This window comes from Puccinia triticina, chromosome 4A, assembly GCF_026914185.1.
Source record: "Puccinia triticina chromosome 4A, complete sequence".
Lineage (NCBI taxonomy): Eukaryota > Fungi > Basidiomycota > Pucciniomycetes > Pucciniales > Pucciniaceae > Puccinia > Puccinia triticina.
Window position 1 is genome coordinate 4,767,240 of NC_070561.1, and position 19,681 is coordinate 4,786,920.

At 48.5% G+C, this 19,681-nt stretch overlaps 5 protein-coding genes across 5 annotated transcripts; 2 read left to right on the plus strand and 3 right to left on the minus strand.

Moving 5' to 3' along the window:
• Window positions 1-1,734: 1,734 nt before the first annotated feature.
• PtA15_4A547 (uncharacterized protein) lies at window positions 1,735-2,019 on the plus strand (the record flags this gene model as incomplete). Its single annotated transcript, XM_053168442.1, has 1 exon — window positions 1,735-2,019. One exon carries the CDS (start codon window positions 1,735-1,737, stop codon window positions 2,017-2,019), a length of 285 nt encoding a protein of 94 aa, XP_053019651.1.
• Window positions 2,020-2,234: 215 nt separating this feature from the next.
• Window positions 2,235-3,291, minus strand: PtA15_4A548 (uncharacterized protein; the record flags this gene model as incomplete). Its single annotated transcript, XM_053168443.1, has 2 exons — window positions 2,235-2,568; window positions 2,648-3,291. 2 exons carry the CDS (start codon window positions 3,289-3,291, stop codon window positions 2,235-2,237), a joined length of 978 nt encoding a protein of 325 aa, XP_053019652.1.
• A 1,655-nt stretch (window positions 3,292-4,946) lies between these two features.
• PtA15_4A549 (uncharacterized protein) lies at window positions 4,947-5,150 on the minus strand (the record flags this gene model as incomplete). Its single annotated transcript, XM_053168444.1, has 1 exon — window positions 4,947-5,150. One exon carries the CDS (start codon window positions 5,148-5,150, stop codon window positions 4,947-4,949), a length of 204 nt encoding a protein of 67 aa, XP_053019653.1.
• A 6,722-nt stretch (window positions 5,151-11,872) lies between these two features.
• PtA15_4A550 (uncharacterized protein) lies at window positions 11,873-13,648 on the minus strand (the record flags this gene model as incomplete). Its single annotated transcript, XM_053168446.1, has 4 exons — window positions 11,873-12,254; window positions 12,601-12,862; window positions 13,300-13,342; window positions 13,610-13,648. The coding sequence occupies 4 exons, from the start codon at window positions 13,646-13,648 to the stop codon at window positions 11,873-11,875; spliced, it is 726 nt and encodes a 241-aa protein (XP_053019654.1).
• A 4,236-nt stretch (window positions 13,649-17,884) lies between these two features.
• PtA15_4A551 (uncharacterized protein) lies at window positions 17,885-19,407 on the plus strand (the record flags this gene model as incomplete). The annotated part of the gene is made up of 2 exons (XM_053168447.1): window positions 17,885-18,483; window positions 18,546-19,407. The coding sequence occupies 2 exons, from the start codon at window positions 17,885-17,887 to the stop codon at window positions 19,405-19,407; spliced, it is 1,461 nt and encodes a 486-aa protein (XP_053019655.1).
• Window positions 19,408-19,681: the final 274 nt, after the last annotated feature.

Genomic DNA, 19,681 nt, shown 5'->3' on the forward strand with positions numbered 1-19,681 from the left:
TCTCATTGGTTGACCCCATGAAGATCAGGTCGGGTCCCTTTCGGCATTCAAAACGACGACCATTGGAGACAGGTATTAAAGAGTAACCCAAACGAATAAAGTGAGTTAGGGAAATCAGGGAATTCGATAGATTGGGAGCATAGTACGCCAGGCTGAGTTCTAATGGTCCAGTTGCTGTTTGAATGACAGCCGGCCCAAAACCAAGAATTGGTATGGCTGCACCGTTTGCGCCAAAGACCGAGGAGGATGACGGAGAGAAAGAGACGAAGTAGGCCTTGTGTTTGAGAAAATGACCCGAGGCTCCACTGTCCAAGACAATGGCATCTCTGAGGTCTCCGGTCGAGCCAAGATTGGCTTTCGAGGATGATTTACCAGAGATTCGGTCGATCGCCTCTTGATAATAGGCAATCGCCTTGTCCGAGTGAACCTGGAAGCATTCCGACTCCAGGTGAGGTGCGTCTGGATGATGCTTGCCGTCTTGGCACTGATTACGCCGACTCTTTTTCTTGGGGGCATCGGAGGAGTTGTGCGGTTGGGAGACGGCTAGGGCAGTGGAGGATGAGGGAACTTGAGGGTGAGACTCTTTCTGACGTCGAACCTCCCTCTCGAGTGCTCCAAGAAACGTCTCCATCTCGATCTCATCGCCCTCCTTGAATTCTTTGAATTCCTTGAACTGAAGGGTGCGGAAGGTGGAGAAAGATCCGGGGAGTTTCCGGAGCGCAAACACAATGGCCATGGCGGTTAAACCTGTCTTACCAAACTTGGCCGCGGCGACTTCGCATAGGTTACGGAAGGCATGACAGATCTCTGAGATTGATTTGTCCATGTCACCCTCGTCAAAATGGATGTCAAAATACTTGTCCATTGCGCTGGCCGCGTTCTCCATGGTTTTGGCCATGAAATGTGCTTTAATGTTGTCCCACAGTTTCTTGGCGTCGTACACCCTCACATCTGAAACAAATCGTTCGAGATTGTCGGTGGAGAGGTGCATGCAAATGAAGTTGGTCGTCATTTTGTTGAGTTGCTGGTACTCCGGTTTCTTCTTCATTTCATCCGTCTGATCAAGTAGGATGTAATCGTCAAGGCCCTTGTATCCAAGGGTAGTGGTGATTGCCCATCGCCAACTAGTGAAGTTTTCCTTATCCAGCTTCTCGGTGACGAGTTTAATGTTGGAGGTGTCGACGAGGCTCATGGTGATAGGAGTGAAGGAGAGAAAGGATGGTTTTGTGGGCGAGGAAGATGTGGGGATGAGGGAGTCCTTGATTTGATTGTTGGACTCGGAATCGACGGATTGAAATGAGACGCTACTTGACGCCAGCGGAGTTGTATCTTCCGGCTCGAGGGAAGGCTCCGCCTGGTTCTCTAATGGCGAGGGAGGAACTGGATTGTTTATCCGCCACGGTGCTGATGAAGTTGGGTCAGAAAGGGAAGGTCGAGTCGGGGCTCCTAGGACTCAATAGCTCGTTTACGCTGGGCTCATAACCTGTGAAACTCCATAAAATATTATGTGTCCTATGGGAGTTGAACCCATGTCTCTTATATCCATGTCAAGTGTACTAACCACTGTACTAAGGACGCTTGGATATGAATGGCTGCAGGTGGGTGAAAGAACATCCACTGGTGTCACATGAAGATCCCTAATTGAGGGTAAGACCTGTAAATGACAGGTCATGAATGAGTGACACCAGCAGGTATGATAAAGCTAAGAGTAGCAGAACCACAACCTGACATCAGATGTCGCCAGCCGGGGTCGCCGGACGAGGAGCCGACGGCGGGGCGCAGGATGGCGTGCGTCAGGTCGCGCACCTCTGCGACTCGTTCGAGGGCGCCGATGTCGGCCCGAGACAGGAGGTCGTCGAGCTGGCGAAGCGGGCCGGCGTACGTGCGCACGACGCCCGCGACGGTGGCCCGGAAGTCCGGCCCGGCCGGCGTCCGCCACCCCTCGGCGGCCTTCCGCGCGAGCATCTGCTGCACCCGGACCCGGATGATCCGGGCATCGTCGGCGCTGATCCCGGCTAACCGGTGGGCATGGCGCGGGCCGTCCGCGGTCCCCTCGCGCTCCCGGCGCAGACTCAGACTGCCCAGGCCGTCGTAGAAGCTCACAAACCCGCCCGGGTCCAGAACCACGCCCGGCTCACCCGGCCAGAAGAACTTGCGCGACGCTGCGCGAAGATAGTACTGCGGTGCGCGGTGGTAGAACGGCGACCGTATCGCCCGCGCCCGCCGGACTAGCTTCAGCAGCCCTTCGTCCGGCGCTCCTCCCGGCCTGGCTTCTGCGCCCATTTCGTCAGGCCTGCATCTCCCTGTCCTCCCCTACAGCCCATACCAATCAGCCCGGCTGTCCCGTCAGCAGAAGAGAGCTCACTCAACTCGGGAGCCCGTTGGAAAGGATGCTGGACCCGCAGATCCGCCGGACAAACGGGGCTGGTCGTATCTGGGGCGGGATGTTGGCCGACTGGAGGATCTGGGGGCGGATGGCCCGACAGCTTGGCGGATGACTGGTCGGGTTCTTCCGTCGGCTCGGGGTGCGTATCGTAAGGATCCGTGATGTTAGTGCGTGCAAGAAGCCTACATACAGGACACGTCAGTTTTTTTCTAAAGATCAAAAGTCCTTATTCATGGATAGGGACAGATGCAGCGGGCATACTGGAGACCCTGGGACATGTCACACCACAGCAGCTCGAAGCAGGTGTTCATGCGGACGACGCCCTCGAACCCCCAGCGTTTGCCGAGCTGGCAGAGCATCCGGGCGCGGTGGTACTCGGCGTCCAAGTAGTCGGGCTCCTGGATGTTTTGGGCGACAGTGCGGTTGAGGAGCACGTCCTGGCTGTCCATGAAGCCGGGGCTGCCGAGAGACGCGCTCTGGCCGTCGAGGTAGAGGATCCTGAGCGCGCGGGCCGCGGCGTAGGTGTGCAGGTCGAGCAGGCCGGTCCTGCGACTGTGGATCACGTAGCTGTATTCCGGGTCGAACGCCAGCCACTTCATCGGGCCCTGGTCTGGGGCTGGTGGGGGACGGCCGGCACTGGTGGTGGTGGTGGTGGTGGCGTGGTAGAGCAGCGTGCCTCGCGGGACCTCGCCCGGGACGATGGAGTGGCCGGCGTAGGCGAAGGTGTTCGGCCATTGCTGGAGCAGCCCGGCGAAGGAGGCAAAGATCAGGTTCGGATGGGCGGGCACTGCTGCCTCCGGATGCTCGGCTGCCCCTTGTGGTGCGCTTGGTGGGTCCTCCGGCCGTGCCATCAATGCCGCGGCCACGCCGGCCAGCACTAGCTGCTGCTTGAAAACCCGGACCATGGAGGTTGTTGTCAGTCAGAGACTGGATGGGGCTGGGCCTGCCATGATATCACCCTGAAGATATCTGCAGTATCTGAGTTTTGATAGGGGGACTAGAGTTTACAGCGGCGTATGGTAGATCCCTTCTCTCCAACCTTCACCCCCCCCCCCCCATCTCCCCAAGCTCAACCAATTTCACTGCTCTCCAATCCTATCCATCCCCTCATGTTGAACCACACAACTCGCCTAAAGCTCATGCACTTGATTTGTCACAGTTGAAAATTTCAATACCTGTTAAGACTTGCACATAATGCTCCAACTCAACAGATGTCTAGATTAATATGATAGCTTGGTCCTTAATCTTGTCCAGCCTAGTCAAACTCTACCTTTACTCATGCACAAATTGAATTTGCTGAAAATTTTAGCCTTGTGTCAACACTCATTGCATGCTTAACTTTAAGTATAGGCTTGTTTGGGCTTGCCTGAGTTTTACAAACCCCGGAGCAAATGAATTCAAGCTGCAACCCAGAAAATAAAGTGTCAGAAGCTTCAACACCAAAATTGTGAGCTAGAAGCAGGCACATAGTACAAGCAAGGTGGGCAGTTTGTTTTTATGATCATGTGAGTGAGTCCGGGTGCACGGCCCAAGCCAAAATGCTTTCAAAACCTGTGGGAATGCATTACAGCCACTTCATAAGAAAACAATTCTAAGAGTTTACTAAAGACAAGTCATCAATGGTTATTATGGCTGCATTCAATTGATATTTCAAGTGAAGACAATGGGCTCAATTGAGTAACAAGCTAGAGCCTCCTGCTTGTTTCCATCTTAAGTAGCAAAGGCCGCTGTATTGCTAGCTCACTCTAAAGCACTCCCGTTTGCCAAGGACCACTCGAATTGATTTGCCTTTATCAAATATGCAATGTGATGTGCGCTCACGGGGGAATGAGACTCACCTAACAAAACTGTTGTTTAGGCTGTTGACCTGATAAGTGAGGCAAATATATCAGCAAGCCCTCCCCGGGAAAACAATAGCAACCCGTTCACCAGTGAATTGTATTTACCCAAAAAAACCAACAGGAGGTGATGCTGAAGGGGTATGCAATGTCTTGTGTTGAGCAGGAATAGCGATGAAAGCCCCCTGATGAGGTGGACCAGGCAAGCCAAGGAGGCGTTGTGCCTTCAGGCAAGGTGTTGGAATTGCTGAGCCGCTTGATAGCAGTTGTACTTGTGTTGACAGCTAAAAAAAGGTGAAGGGGGGGCAGCATGAGTATGGAATGGGGCAGTGCATGGCTGCTGATTGGGAAACAGCCAGATTGGGCTCCACAAAAAGTGGTGGGACCAATGATGATCAACTTCTTTAGTGCGAGGGGGTGGATCTCTTGGGTCAGCAATCAGTGTGATTGATTTGATTTGGGTGATTTCAAGCACATCAAGGGTGGATTGGTAGACAGAAAGGGAGAATGGAAAGTTGACAAGGGTATTGGCTTTGGAGTGATTTTTGAACGTCTCTTGGCAGTCGTTGCATACACAGGGAGAAGGGTTTCCTTGGAGTCCCAGTAAAACTTCTGGATGTGATGGCCGCCAAATGGATAGATCATGGCAACCACGGATGGAAACTTGATTCCACAATGATAATTCCTTGGATAGCTTGAGACTGCATTCCAGAGACCAAGCTCTAAGTAGTCTCGTCGAATGGATGGAACCAAGGAAGCTGGGCGGGAGCGCCTTGGGCGAAAGAGACAACTCCATGTTCTTCTTGGCTTTCCGGGACCAGAATGGCGGCAAAGGAATCCGTTGCCGTGGGTGTGGTGACAGAGAATGGTTGAGGAGCCTTGCTGTGGCCGTTGGTGCCTTTGGGAGCGCTGTGGATGCTGTCCATGGGTTTAAAGAGATTCTGAGAGCCATGCGGACAATCAAAGATATATGCATGGGTATGTGAAGCCCCCGCCTTCAACGGGGTTTCACACAAAGGTTCATGGTATCACGTGACCCCTCACGCAGACAAATACATATTCTCACCTCCTTTTCTCCCCTAGTCCAGCAGAGACTTGTTCTCTCCCGGCTAGGTGAGTGCCCTTTCCATTTTCCTTCTCAATGTCTCCCCTCACCTTTCTTAGTGTTCCTCACAAGTGTACTTACAGGCAGAGACTTGTTCTCTCCCGGCTAGCCCCAAGAAATAAAGCCCACAGATTGGACCTAGAAAGATCTCAGGCTTTTAGCCTCGTCCCAAGCCCTTTTCAGCATCATCTTCAGTGAGGGTCCACCGGCTCCTTACAGGGTATCAGGCTAAGCGGTGCAGCAACAGAAGTTTAAAATCTTGGTCAAACCTGATAGAAACCAGATGGATACACACGTGCTCCAAATACTTGGATTTAGATGCCAAGGGTTTTGCCAAACGGGCACATTTTCTTCAATTGTGTCTTATATTTGGGTCCACCTTGTCGGACAGAGATCTTGACTTGACGATGTTGGAGAGCTTGCTGTAGTTTTTGAGCGCATTGATGATTCTGCTAAAGGCAGCGGCGACGTTGGGCAAGTGCCTATCATCCACAAGAAAGATTGGCAGAGTGATGAGCCGCGGAATGGCAGCTGTATAACGACCAAGGCAAGTTGCTCGCTGGAGTTAGATGTGGCTCTGAATTGTGCCCAAGCGCAGTGGTGACAAGGCAGAAGGGCCCAGGAGCGGCGGTGAAGACGGTAGGACACGGGGAAGGGGCGAGGCTATCAATTAAACAAGAAAAAAGTTAGTGTTGGGATGTCAGAGCATCCGCATCCGTGGCTAGATTAGCCTGGGCTAACTAGCTCGGATTATGATCGGAATAGGCTAATCCGATCCGCCATCCGCATGGGTGGGGATTAGTGGGTCCAAGCAACACTGGGTCAGCTACGCTAACAATAGCTGTAGCGCAGCGTAGTGTTAGCTTTTTCAGCTACGCTACACCAAAGTTACTGTTAGCGCTCAAAATTGGCAGCTAACGCTTTTTTTTTCAAAAAAAAAAAAAAAACGTTAGCGTAGTGTTAGCTGACAAGAGGAGAAGGAAGTTAACGCTTAAAAAAATTGTTGTTTTCTGAATGTTAGCGGTGTTAGCGACTCAGAAAGTTACGCTATGTATCAGCTACGCTATATATCAGCTACGCTGAGTATTAGCATAGTGATTATATCAGCTATGCTGAGTATTAGCCTAGCAATTATATCAGCTACGCTAAGTATTAGCGTAACTTTTGCTAAATCTGAGCGTAACTTGCGCTAAATCTTAGTGTAACTTGCACTAACTCTCAGTGAAACTTAGATAGGCAAATCTACCCAATCAATATTTTCAGGATACCAAACATGAAACCGGCACAATCAATTACTTGAAAAAAAATATTCAAAAAAAAACAAGTAATTGGGTGTGCAGGGGAGTAAATATGAACATAGAAAGGGAATTTTTTTGTGGGTGGGGGATATGGAAAAAGATGAAATAAGACTAGTCGCAACATCAATTGATTTTTGTTTTAATATTTTACATAATTTTTTTAACTTTTTATGTGATCGTTTTTGGTAGGTAAGAAAAACTTGATTCAGAGGTGCAAAGCAGCAAGAAAAAATATTTGAAAAAGATTACTTTTGTTTTTCACAAAATTTGGTATAAGCAGAAACGATACTTTGGGCTTTGGAAAACTTTCCTGTAACTTGTATGCCTTCTTTGAGCCACAGATGACTACTAACGCATCGCTCAATAGTACGGGGTATTAAGCTACCTCGCCCACTTGAGCAGACATCGGCAGCGGAAGAAAATATACGCTCAGCCGCACATGAAGATGCTGAGCAAGCTAGGTAGTCCTTCGCCAAGGATGCAAGAACAGGATAAGTTGATGAATGATCCTGTAGGTTATGAAACATGAGTGTCATTTCCAAATTGAAATGAGTTTATTACAAAAAACACACCTTCCACCATACCAACAGCGCTTTTGGATCTTTTGCCCTTGGTCCCGGTAGCCGATCCATGTTTTTGATGTAAACTTCAAGCTCTTTACTTTCTTCGACAGCTGAAGCGCTGAACAACTCAAAGATATCATCTTGATCAACAGTTGGATTCATTTTCTTTGAGTTGTTTTCATCTTCAGCTTTCTGTTTTTGTAGCATACTGTCTCGCTTGAAAAAGTGTTGCTCCAATAATTTCTTTGCCTCGTCAGCTTTTTCAGGCCAGCAATGCGTAAAAAGATTCAAGCAAAATGTTGGATGGAGAATCGTTGCCATGACAAGAGTTTCACATTCAAGCGCCTCGTCCTGGTAGGTCTTGAGCTTTTCAATCATTTTAATATACATCGGATGTAACGCATCTCCTCGGTCGGATCCTTCCTCTTTCTTTTTCAAATCGCTAATTGTTTGATAATAATTTGGCAACACAAATGCACCTGTAGGCCCATCACCCTCCATCAATTTGGTGAGACGGTTGAAAGGCTGATAAAAAAAATAAGCTTCTTGAACAAAGTCATATATACGTCTTTTGAATTTTTTTTCTCACTTCTAACTCCTCGTTTAATTCTTTAATCATCAACCATTCTTTATTTGAGAACTGAATTTCCTTAAAGTGACCAAACTTCTTGCGATTTTCTTTACGACTGGATTTGGAAATTTGATCTTGGTATTTAACATACTCATCGTGGAGCATTGAATCGATAACCTACAGTCAAAGCTATCAGTGATAAATTTTAATTGTAAAGCTAATTGAAGCGCAAATACTTACTTCTCTTGCCTCATAGGCACGCTGTCGGCTTTGATATTTTATGTTCCAGCGAATTCCGTAGCCTGCAATCAGACCCTTCAGGTTTTTTCCTGCTGCACGACGGTCAAATTCCTGTCTCCATACACACGAGCCAGTTATCTTTTTGACTACAAAGTCCAACTATTTTCTTATAGTTCAGTCAGTACGCAAAAAATAAAAGAAAAATACAAGATAGAAGATCGTAAACCTACTGCTTTAGTCAAATCATGCAACTCATTAGACTCATTCCTGTTTGTAGCAGATTTACTCTTATTTCCAGCATTCCTACTTCTTCTTGCCTTATCTTCTCTCTCAACCGGTTCAGAATATTCATTGTCCTCTACCACATCATCGTCCTCTACCACGTCATCCTCATCCTCGTTATAAATATCGCTATCCGTATTGTCACCAGCATCGCTTTCCTCTACCAATCCATCTGCAGCATCTTCATCCTCCTCTTCCAAGATTCGCTCCAGATTATCTGAGTAGGGGAAAGCGCCAAGAAAAGATTTCTTGATCTTTGGTGGTGGTGGGGCTTCAATACCTAATTTGTTCAAACCAGCATTAACAACCAATGCCATCTTGTGGCAAAAGCACTTAATGTGCATCGTATTGTAGTCCCATTCGATTTCGTCGGTTCCTTCAAGGAGACGCAATTGGGAGTGCATTGTTGAAGCCATTGTACCGTTGTTTGAGCCCGAATCTGTAGTCTGGCATAGCATGTATTTACAAGAAAAAGAAAACCAATTAGATTTTGGATATCTACCGTATAAGCAAGAAAACTTATCTTTCCCTGAAGTTGATGCTTCTTCAAAATGTTGATTACTGGCTCAGCCAACAAGCTCCCTCTGTGGTGACAAGCAACAAGTTTGAGACTCAGATGGAGTACATTGTAGTTCCAATCGTTATCAACAAAAGAAACTGAAGCGCCGATAAATCCAAAACGGTTCCCTTTGGTTGTCCAAACATCATGTATAAGATTGAACTTGCTGTTGGTATCCTGATGATTGATAAATCATTTCAACAAGATAAGTCAGTAATTCTCCCAAAAAAATCAAATTAAATTACACACTTTTACACGTTTGATCATTGCAGCTTGTAAGTCCAAGTACACTGTTCTAGCCGAATCGGCCGCCCATCTTCGCTTAAACAAGTTGGCACCGGCTTGACAGTAGTGAAATGCTGCTCGCAGATAAGCGTCCTCAACTCGAGTCCAAGGGATTGCTTGACGTAACAACCACAGAGATAAGATCTGATTGAGTACAACATTATTGAACTTTTCAACTGGGGCGAAATGGTGAGTGATTGTTCCAGGTTTTCCACCAGCCTTTTTCAGTCTGTCTTCTTCAAGCGTGGTCAGAGGCAGCTTGGCACCAGCAGCAATAGCATCACGACGTTTTGGGCATCCTTCCGAAATCCTTCCACCCTGACGAGACCCATCACGATGCGCACAAAGATTTGAAAAGCTGCTTTGAGAAACTCGCACTTCTTTTTTACACCATTTACAGCTGTATGTCTGTGGTGGTTTATCAGAAGGCTTCAAATAAAAAAGAAAGATGATGAGTTATAGCATCATTCATAAAAAAAATTTCTTAGGACTTACATCATCCTTGCGACGGAATGGATCAGAAAAAAAATCCTTGGCATCGTCAAACTCAGGGTTGCGCCTTTTCCGTTTTGGTTGTGCCTTTGAATTTTCTTCATTGGAGTCTTGGATATAATCAGTAGCCTGGGAAGATTGAGCTTTGGAGTTGGCAGGATTTCTTTGAGAGCAACTTGAATTGTTTGGTTTCTTTCCGTTTCGTTTGGTGGCAATAGGTGTGTCTTGGGAGATCAAATCTGAATCAAACTCTGAGGGTGCCTTTCGTTTTCTGGGTTGAGTTGTACTTGATTCTGTGGCAGTTCTATTGGACAAAAGGGGCTGGGTGATTGAACGACGTGAATCTGGTGAAGGGTTGATCATTCCAGATCTCCTGATAGGGGTGGTGACTCTTGAGGATCGACGAACTTGACCCTCGGAAGCATCGCTTGTGTATCCAGCTTGTTTGGTAGATTGAGCTGGCATGAATTTTCAGAACGGAGTGATGGTTTTAAGAAAAAGTAGGACTTGGAGGAGCTGAATTTGTTTGTGGTGAATGGTATGTATTGGACAGCAAACAACTTGCGAGTTTGGGAAAAAAATGTATGCAAGAGAACTCTGCATAGCTTGGACTGACCGGTGACCCGTAGTTTTTTGCGGGCGCTCAAATTAATATCTGTGACCCACACCAGAAAATATAGTCTGATCTGAAGGCTCAATTTCACCTCACATCCATGTATCTGTTTGCATGGCTCAAACCAATGCTTTATTTAATTCCAAATGTGCACTCTTCTCATTAATCTTTTGCTGGTCCATTGATATGAATTCTTGATTATAATTCTTCTATAAATTATGTGGTTATTGTAACTGGCCTTCCTAGCTTAGTCTAATCTATCATGATTCTATTGCAAAGATATTTTGAAAGTAAATTTTCTTTGAAACTTTCAATTTCTGTGCACACACATTCAACAAATCAAACCTCTGGCAGTTAAAACTTTCAATTTCTGTGCACACACATTCAACAAATCAAACCTCTGGCAGTTAAAACTTGATTTCTTGGCTAATTCATATGCTACTATTTATTGAATGAAAATGGTCTTTTGAATTCATGTTCTGATTGATATGAATAAAATCCACTATGTATGAATATTCATTCTAATATTTCTGAGTTTCACTATGCTCTATCCAGTCAATTCAGATCAATTCAAGTCCTGAATCTAGTTGTTTGATTGTATATCCTTTGTAATCATGATAATTACTAGTTTTTAAGAGTTAATTGCTTAGATAGCTATTTGTATGCTAATAGAGGTCATGGCTGCTTTTACGCCACATTCTCATTTGTGTACTATTTCATTGAATCAATTCCAACTCAGAAAACATGCAAAATCAAGGCTCTCTCTCATAACTCAAGTCACCCTTTTCCTGAATTGTTGATACATATATATTTTCTTGAGGCTCAAATTGTGTTGAAAGAGGATTTTGTAATTAAATCAGAACATGGTTGGGGATAACAAGTGTAAAATCTTAGAAAGAGAAGAAAAGCGTAAAGTAAAACAAAATTGTGACTGAAGTAGCTATTAAAGTACTTCTACCCATACTACGAAACATATAAAAAAAATGATCGCCAAAATAATGGGCTATGCTAGTGTAAAAACCCTTCATATATTTATCACAAGTATGTGCTAAAGCAGAGTTTATTTGTATGGACATTCCAAGACGAGTAAATTGAGAGCTCTTAGAGTGAGGCATAGTGCAGTGAGTATATTTATTCGCTTGCCATATCATCTTGACAATCCCATGCTGATGATCAAAATCAATACCAATACGGTGATCAGGGAAAATAAAAGGCCCCGATTTGATGTCATACTTGGAAGAGTCTACTAAAGTGTAATCAGAAGTGCGAGTTGGAAGAAACAAGACGAAAGCAAATTGAGAGATATCCTCGGTGTCTTTGTGCGGAGGATTAAAAAAACCATTGGTAGTAAACGTAATATGAGGAGTGCAGGTAGACTCTTGTGGAAGTTCACCGTAAGCAAGGTCTGGAAAGGAGGGGATATTATACTTCTTCATGAGGTCTTGATTGTCTTGGAATGGAGTGTGAGCAAGATCCTTGAAGAGATTTCCGATTATTTGACCAACTTTAGAAGACTTGACGTAATGTTCATCAAAGGCCCGCATTTCAGTTTCGTTGAATGCCTTGATGTATTGGCCTACAATCTGGTCCTCATCATATGACTTCCTCCAGCCAATGGCCCACATGAGACCACCCCAAACTCAAGAACAAGAGTGAACACCATTGATAAAACGTTTAGACTTATGAAGAAAATTGGAAACGTAGTTGAGATCTTCGATTTGAGAACTAGTGAGCTCTTCGACGGGTGTGAATTCGACAATGGCTATCACAGACTTTTTGTCAAGAGGATCCTTGATCACGTTGAGTCCGGAGGTGAGAAATCGGTATGATCTGACTTGTTTGTGTGCGGATGCGATTTCGGCGGCAGTTGGAATACGGGTTGGTTTGTCATTGACCCAAGGGATGTTTGGATAGAGGTTGTGAGGTTCGTATTTGACCCGATGCCAAATCACGGACCCGTCCTTCCACTCAAGTTGTTCCTGCATCAAAGCGTTGTTTTCCCTTGATCGCTTTGCCTTATTTCTTTGGCAAGATGCTTTACTGCTCTTATTTTTATGACTAGAAGAATAATTTCAAGTCCCCGGGAGAATGTCCGCCCGAGATCAATCATTTCATCAACATAGTCATTATAATAATTTGCAAGACAGTCAACCAACAAAGAAAAAGGCAAAAGTGACAAGAGAAATATCGATCAGTATCAATGTCCCTCTGAATAGATGTGAGTCCATACCTTTTCTTTTTTCCCATGATGACACACTCCAATGATCTCGCTGTTTGATACTGTTACCAAGTGAAATTGGAGTGGTAAGCACCACGCTCTTGTGAAGAAATTTATTGAATTTGTGAACAGCCCAAAGGCTTGACTTACGTCTGGAAGTTGATTAATTGGCTGCTTAGTCGTTGCAGAGCGTCTGAAAGGATTGGCGGGGTTTCTGAATGGGTTGGGGGCGTCTTAACGGGTGGGCGAGCGTCTGAGCGGGTCGGCGACCGTCTGAGCGGGTCGGTGAGCGTCTGAGCCGGTCGGCGAGCGTCTGAGCGGATCGGCGCGCGTCTGAATGGGTCGGGGGCGTCTGAACGGGTCGGCGAGCGTTTAAACGGGTCGGCGAGCGTCTGAATGGGCCGGTGTGAGTCTGAACGTATTGGTGGAGCATTTAAAAAGGTGTGGTGTCAACAACAAGGAACACGATCGCAGAGCTGCAAAGAGGAAAAATAGCAGCGAGGAGGGTTGGCATACCTCTTGAAGTCAATTGGGGTTAGCGGGCGTCTGAACGGGTTGGAGGACGTCTAAACAGGTCGGAGGGCGTCTGAACGGGTCGGCAGGCGTCTGAAAGGGTGGGTGGGGCTTCTGAAAGGGTCGGTGGAGTGTCTAAAAGGTTGGCGGGGTGTCAGCAAGCAGAAACAGGCAACCCTAGAGCTGCAATGGGCAAATGAGCAGCGCGGATGGTCGGCTTACCTCTTGATCAAGTAAGCTGGACGGTTGCTCGGCGCTTGCGCAGATTTTGTAAGCCTATCGGCAGGGTGTCACCAAGGGGCATGCAAGCGATTCAACTTCCAAGAGAGAACGTACCTTTGTAAATCAATTGGTCGGTTTCTGCGTGCTTCCCAGGCGTCTAAACAAATCGGAAGCGCACACCATCAGCATTAAGAGAAAGGTGCAATTTCCAATGCAGTTCACAGGGTTGACTTACCTCTGTGAGTCAATCGGTTAGGCGCTGGGCACGTAAAGAGTGTCAGTACCAATGATCAGGTTGTCAGAAAGCAGAAAAAGGCCCCTTGGCAGCTCTGCAAGCTGCAAAGGGGCACAAGGGCAGTTCGGAGGTTGGCTTACTTTTTTAATTTAATCGCTCGGCTGCTGGGCACTCAAAAAGCTTCTGAACAGTTGCGAGGTCGTGAAGTGATAGTAGAGCAGTGAGCATTTGAGGGGAAAAGATGCTATAGGGGCTTGGGATTGGTGAATAAATACTAATTTGTGGATTGCGCTGAGCAGTGAGCGCATATGTAAGAGTTGATTGAAAGGGGCAATGCGAAAAGAGCCAAGAGGTGTATTTGGATACCAACTCTGAAACGGGTCTGGGAACATGCCACGGCAGCCCAAGCATCCACGGGGTTGCATACAATAATACCAGATGAGAGCGTATGGATAACCCATTCTCACGGCCGCTGTAAACTCAGGCCTAGCGCAGTGGTAAACACGTGCGATATCCCGGTCCTGTATCAGGCACTCGTGTGGGTTCGATCCCCAAAAGGGACTGAGCTGCCCTAGTCTGGCGTGCTTTTATTTCATTCTGCACGGATCCCATCTCCTGTCACACAGCGTAGCGCAGCGGGAAAAGCTGCACGTTACGCTAACTGTTAGCGTAAACTCAGCTACGCTGTTTAGCAATTAAAAGGTTGTTAGCGATGATTAAACTACGCTGTGTAGGGATCACAAACGTGTTAGCGGTGAGAAAACTACGCTGACAGCTATTTTAGCGGTGATTAGTCCAAGCTAGCGCAAGAAAAAATTGAGAGGCAAAATGATTCCGCTACGCTGCTGTTAGTTTAACTGAAATTAACTGTAACTAACACTATGGAGATCTTGGGTGACAATCTCGTCGCTACGCTGAGGATTATCAGGCAAATAGCGTAGCTTAGCGTAGCGACCCAGTGTTGGTCCAAGGCTGTCGGAGGTTATGTGTTTGGGTGCCTATATGTTATGTGTTTGGCACCTAAACACATAAAGTTCATGCTAACAAGCATGATGAATATTCATTTTGGGATTAGTCCCAGGATTAGTGGGGTCTAAATTTAGACCTCACTAGCTCCAAACAGAGCTCTGGGTTAAGTTGATCCCCGGTTGATCCAACCCAATGCGGGTGCGGGGTTGAACTAAGTGCCCTAATCCGGGCTAACTTAGCGCCCGGTGCGGATGGTCTCAAGCAACTGATGAAAAACAGGGGTTGGCCAGTTGGAATGGTAACCAAGCGGAGAAAGGGATCAGGGTACCAAGTTGCAATTGGCCAGTGAGAAGCGGAAGGTTGACCAGTGGTGACTGTGACAACAAGGGCGTGGCAAGAGCAACGGTGAAGACACAAAGGGGTACAATGACCTGTGTGAGGAATATATAAATGGAGGGGGTGGGGAGCATTCTCCCCCAGGGGATCAGGTTCCGTTCTACCCCCTCCCTGGAGGCCCCCTAATTGCTTGATTAGGCCCCTTCTTGATTTCCCAATTGACCAACACTCTTTTGCGCGTTGCTGCGGCACGTGCTGGAGGGTCAATCCGGGGTGCTTCTCAGGAAGTGTTTGGGGATTATTTTCAACATTCAATTAATTTATTTATTATGTAGTTAACTCATGGGTGTGGTGGATTGAGACATTGGTGGGCTTTCTGGTAAAGAGCACACCCCAAAACTTAGATCTGAGGGGCCAGGATTGTGTGAATTCAATAAACTTGGATTCAAAGTTGGCCAGGTGCTACTTGCATGCACTTTTGCAAGTCGATGTTCAAGTTCATTCTTGAACACCAAGTTGCAAAAGTTCATGCAAGTCAGATTGCACTACACCCCCCCAAGCTTCTTGAATAGTTTTTTGAGTGTTGGTGTTCAAGAAAAGCCTTGCCCACCAACTTGCAAAAGTACATGCACATCATACATGGCCAACTTTGAATCCCAGTCTGAGTTCCGCCTAGGGGTGTAAATGGGTCGGGTCGACCCGCAAAGACCCGTGACCCAATGGGTTCTGGGTTGGGTTTGGGCAGCCTTTTGGCCTCCCTTTGAGAAACTGACCCGACCCGTTGAGACCCAATTAGAAAATTGGGTTGGGTTTGGGCAGGGCTTTTTCCATTTGGGTCGGCCCATGAAGCCGACTAAGACCCAATTAGGAAAGCTACCCAAGGCTGTTGCTCCACAATCCAGAGTCCACACTTCCAAAGTCTCACCACCACATCTCGACTTACTCAATCACGAATGGCGCGATCAACAAATAAGAACATTATTCCCTCATCACCGACGGAATTGGACAAAGCAGCAACTAGTGTCACTGCTATAAAAAAAACCCTCTCTACCTGGTTTAACAAGCTCTTGTCAAAGCAAACTACCTTGCATGTGGATAAAGAATCCTCAGCTAGTCAAGCACCATCAGACCAACCAAAATTGACTCAAGACAATGACGATGTTGACGTTGTGAGAACTCCTTTGGGACGGGTGGCAGTTCTGCGAGGGGGAAATACCAGTTATAATATTTCAAAGATGTAAGAAGCTATTACAACTGTTATGGGTGGTTTGAAAGACCTGCCCCTCTATGATACTACACAAGAGCTTTCACAACAAATTTATTTATTGTTGTGGCAAACTAATGATAGAGAAAACTATGTGCAGCAGTCTCTTATCAGACCTAGATCAAACTTGAATTCAGCGGAAAAGTGGATTTTGTAAGGGAAATGGAGTTGGAGTGGTTTACAGCAGCCTTGAGTCAGATAATGGAAATGAGCCTAAACGTAAGATATGTTTTATATGGTTTGATATGTTTGTGATATGAAAGTGGAGATAAACTGATACAAGACTTCTGAGAGAACTGATGTTATATGTGAACTGTTCAAAGTGTCTTTGCCCTCTTCCTTAACCTTCAGTTAAGATCACAATGGGTTAAGATCACTTTGACTTGTTAAGAGCACAAGTGGGTGATGCTTGCTACTTGACTACTTAGAACTACTCTGAGGCATGAAAGATGTTAATGGGCAACTTGATTGAGATCACACTGCTGGATTTATGTGGATGTGACTTGTAACTCTGAGTGAGATGTGTGTTCTGGTTAGGATTGCCTGAGTGGCATGCTGAAAACTGAGGAGGGAAAATCTCCTCCTTTTATAGTAAAATGTGAGGGATTTTTGCTGGTGGGGATCCTTGTGAGGGATTTTTGCTGGTGTGACCACCACACAGGTGTCCATGTGGTGATGGTATCCACGTGGTTGTGGTGGTGGTGCCCATATGGTGTCCATGTGGTTGTGGTAGTGGTGTCCATGTGGTGGTGTCCATGGAGCCTACACAATTATGGAGGTGTCCACAGGTGGAGCCATGCTGTGGTACGTGGGTGGACCCAAACAATAACCCTGGAGGTGTCCACAGGTGGAACCATGCCATGGTGCGTGGGTGGAGCCAAACAACAATCATTGAGTTGTCCACAGGTGGAACCATGCCATGGGCAGAGCCAAACCACGCCACTACATACACTATAAATATGTCCTTGAGTCTAATTCTATAATATGTACTATCAAAATGTCTCTACAGTATGTAATTATGCTTATGAACACAGTATAATACTAGTAACTTTTGACTGAGTGCAGCTAGCCTAGTGGTTCCAGTGAGTGACTAGGGGTTAAATGACCTGTAGAATCCAATTATGCAATAATACATCTAGAAATATGTCTCCTTCTTAATAGTAAACTGTGACTTTATGTGATTTGATACTTGAAACACATTTGGCACACCACAACGTGCGCTTCAAGAAATACATCACAGCCATCTACTCCACCCAAGCTGTATCAACCACTGCCAAGCTTGATCTGTACCTTCAAGAACCACCAGTTGCGACTCAATCTCAAAAGTTTTTAGTTCTTGCCTGGTGGAGCACCCACCAGGGAAGATTTCCGAACCTTTCCAAGCTGGCAAAAACTGTACTGATGGTTCCAATGACCTCAATTGATTTGAAATCTGCCTTCTCAACCAGCGGGAGAGTGCTCAGTGACTACCAAACCAGGATGAAGCCAGAAACACTCAAGGCTCTCCTATGTGGGCAAGACTGGATCCGCAGCCATGAAGGCCTATACCTGGACCCTTCGGAAACAGATGAACTCATAGATTAAGGATTTCCATGTTTTTCTTTTCTGTCTATTCTAAAGCAATACACAAAGCTTTTATTTTCTTTTCTTGTGCTTTTAAACTGGGCACTCATTTCTGAGATCTGCTGAGCAAAAAATGTCGGGTTGACCCAAGACCCCACCCGGACCCGACCCGGACCCAACACCTTGTAAATTGGGTCGGGTTTGGGCAGCGTATGTATCTGCACTTTTGTCCCGACCCGGGGTTCACGTCGGGTCGGGTTTGGGCACCATTTTCCGACCCGAACCCGACCCGTTTACCCCCCTAGTTCCGCCATGGGTGCCTGACCCTGTCGATGCGTTTAGGGTTCCCCCGGGGTGCTGGGCTGCCTTCCCCAGCCCCGCCTCCCCCAGCCAGCCAGCTGGTGACGATGTTTGCGCTGGTTTTCCCCCAGCCCTTCCGCCTGCTCGCCCTCCTCGCCGGCGCCCTGCTCGGCTCCGCCGGCGCCCTGCACTGCCACGCCGTCCACGCCCCCGCGCCCGGCCCGCTGCACCGGCCGCTGTACTACGCCGGGCTCTCGCTCGGGACCAGCACGCTGCTCGGCCTGCTGCTGGTCCACCTGCTCCGCCGGCTGCTCCAGCTGCCCGCCGCCGACCCCGCCCCGCTCCTGCCCCTGCTCGCCGGCCTGCCCGCCATCCTCAGCCTGCTCGTCCCCTCGCCCCTCGCCCCCTTCGCCGCCCGCTTCCGCGCCCCCCACCGCAAGCTCCATGCCGCCCTCGCCCGCATCCTCCGCCTCTCCCGAGCCCCCGCCCATCCCACCCGCTTCCCCGACATCATCATCGCCGACCTGCTCACCTCGCTCGCCAGGCCCATCGCCGACCTCGCCCTCCTCCTCGCCCTCCTCCTCCGCCTCCGTCCCCCCGCCCAGGCCGCCCTCGCTATCCTCGTCAACGCGTGAGCCGTCCACAAGCCACACAGACAAACACCCAGACTGACGCCACAGACCGCATGCACAGACTGCCCTATCTGCTCCGCCTCAAGCAATGCCTCAACGACCTGGCCGTAAGCCCAGCAAACAAGCGCCGCTCGGCGCTCAACGCCCTCAAGTACGCCAGCGCGATCCCCATGGTGGCCGTCCAGCAGACCCGGCGGCTCGGGGGGCCCGGGGCGGGGCCCTCGACCGCGGTGTGGCTGGCGACGTGTCTGCTCAACTCGGCCTACTCGACCTACTGGGACGTCGCCAACGACTGGGGCTTCTCGCTGCCCCAGATCGTCGCCCTCTTTCCCCACCACCCTTCGCAGCAGCAGCCCCACCGGAAGACGGAGCTCGAAGGCCCGGCGGGGCCCGCGCCCACAAGCACCCGGATCCTGTTCCCTGCGCCCGAGAGAAACAGCGTCTATCTGGCCCTCATCGCCTCGAACGCCGTCCTCAGACACCTCTGGCTCCTCGCCCTCCTCACGCCCTCCTCCGGCCCACGCTCCGGCTTCGCAATCCAAGCCGCCGAGGTCCTGCGCCGCGCGCTCTGGCTCCTGCTCCGCCTCGAATGGGCCGACCTCTCGGCCCCCTCCGCCACGCTCCCCGCCGGATACGCCCTCCTTGAGCTCCCGCCCCACCATCCGGACGACTCCGACGACGAGCAGGACGAGCACGACCAGCAGCAGCCCGCGCTCATCGCCCGCGCCGACATCCCCCTCCTCGCTGACTCCAAGTCCCCCCCGCACTCCCACCCCGCCCGCCCTTACACCGTGCTCGAAATCGACGAGCGCATCGAGCCCCCCGGGCTCTCCGTCACCCCTCACTCCACCAACTCCTCCTTCTTCCACCGCCCCCCTCCGACCACATCCCTCCCCAATCCTACCCCACTCGAGCCTTCGTAAAACCCCCCTTGCAGTCTTCGTGTATCATGCTTACAAACTATATATAGATGTGCTCTTTCTCTCTCTCTTTGTTCAACGCTTCTGTGCATTGGCTTGTGCTCTTGCACGGCCATAGACCTTCCACGCATCATCTTTCCCTCATGAAGTCGGCCTATGCACTCTTCCTATCCAACCCAGACACACATACATGTACAAGTTGCTGGGAGCACAAGATGAGCTCTGGATGGGCAAGCGCAGACATCCGGGGTGGCCGTGCTCGAGACCATCGGCCAGT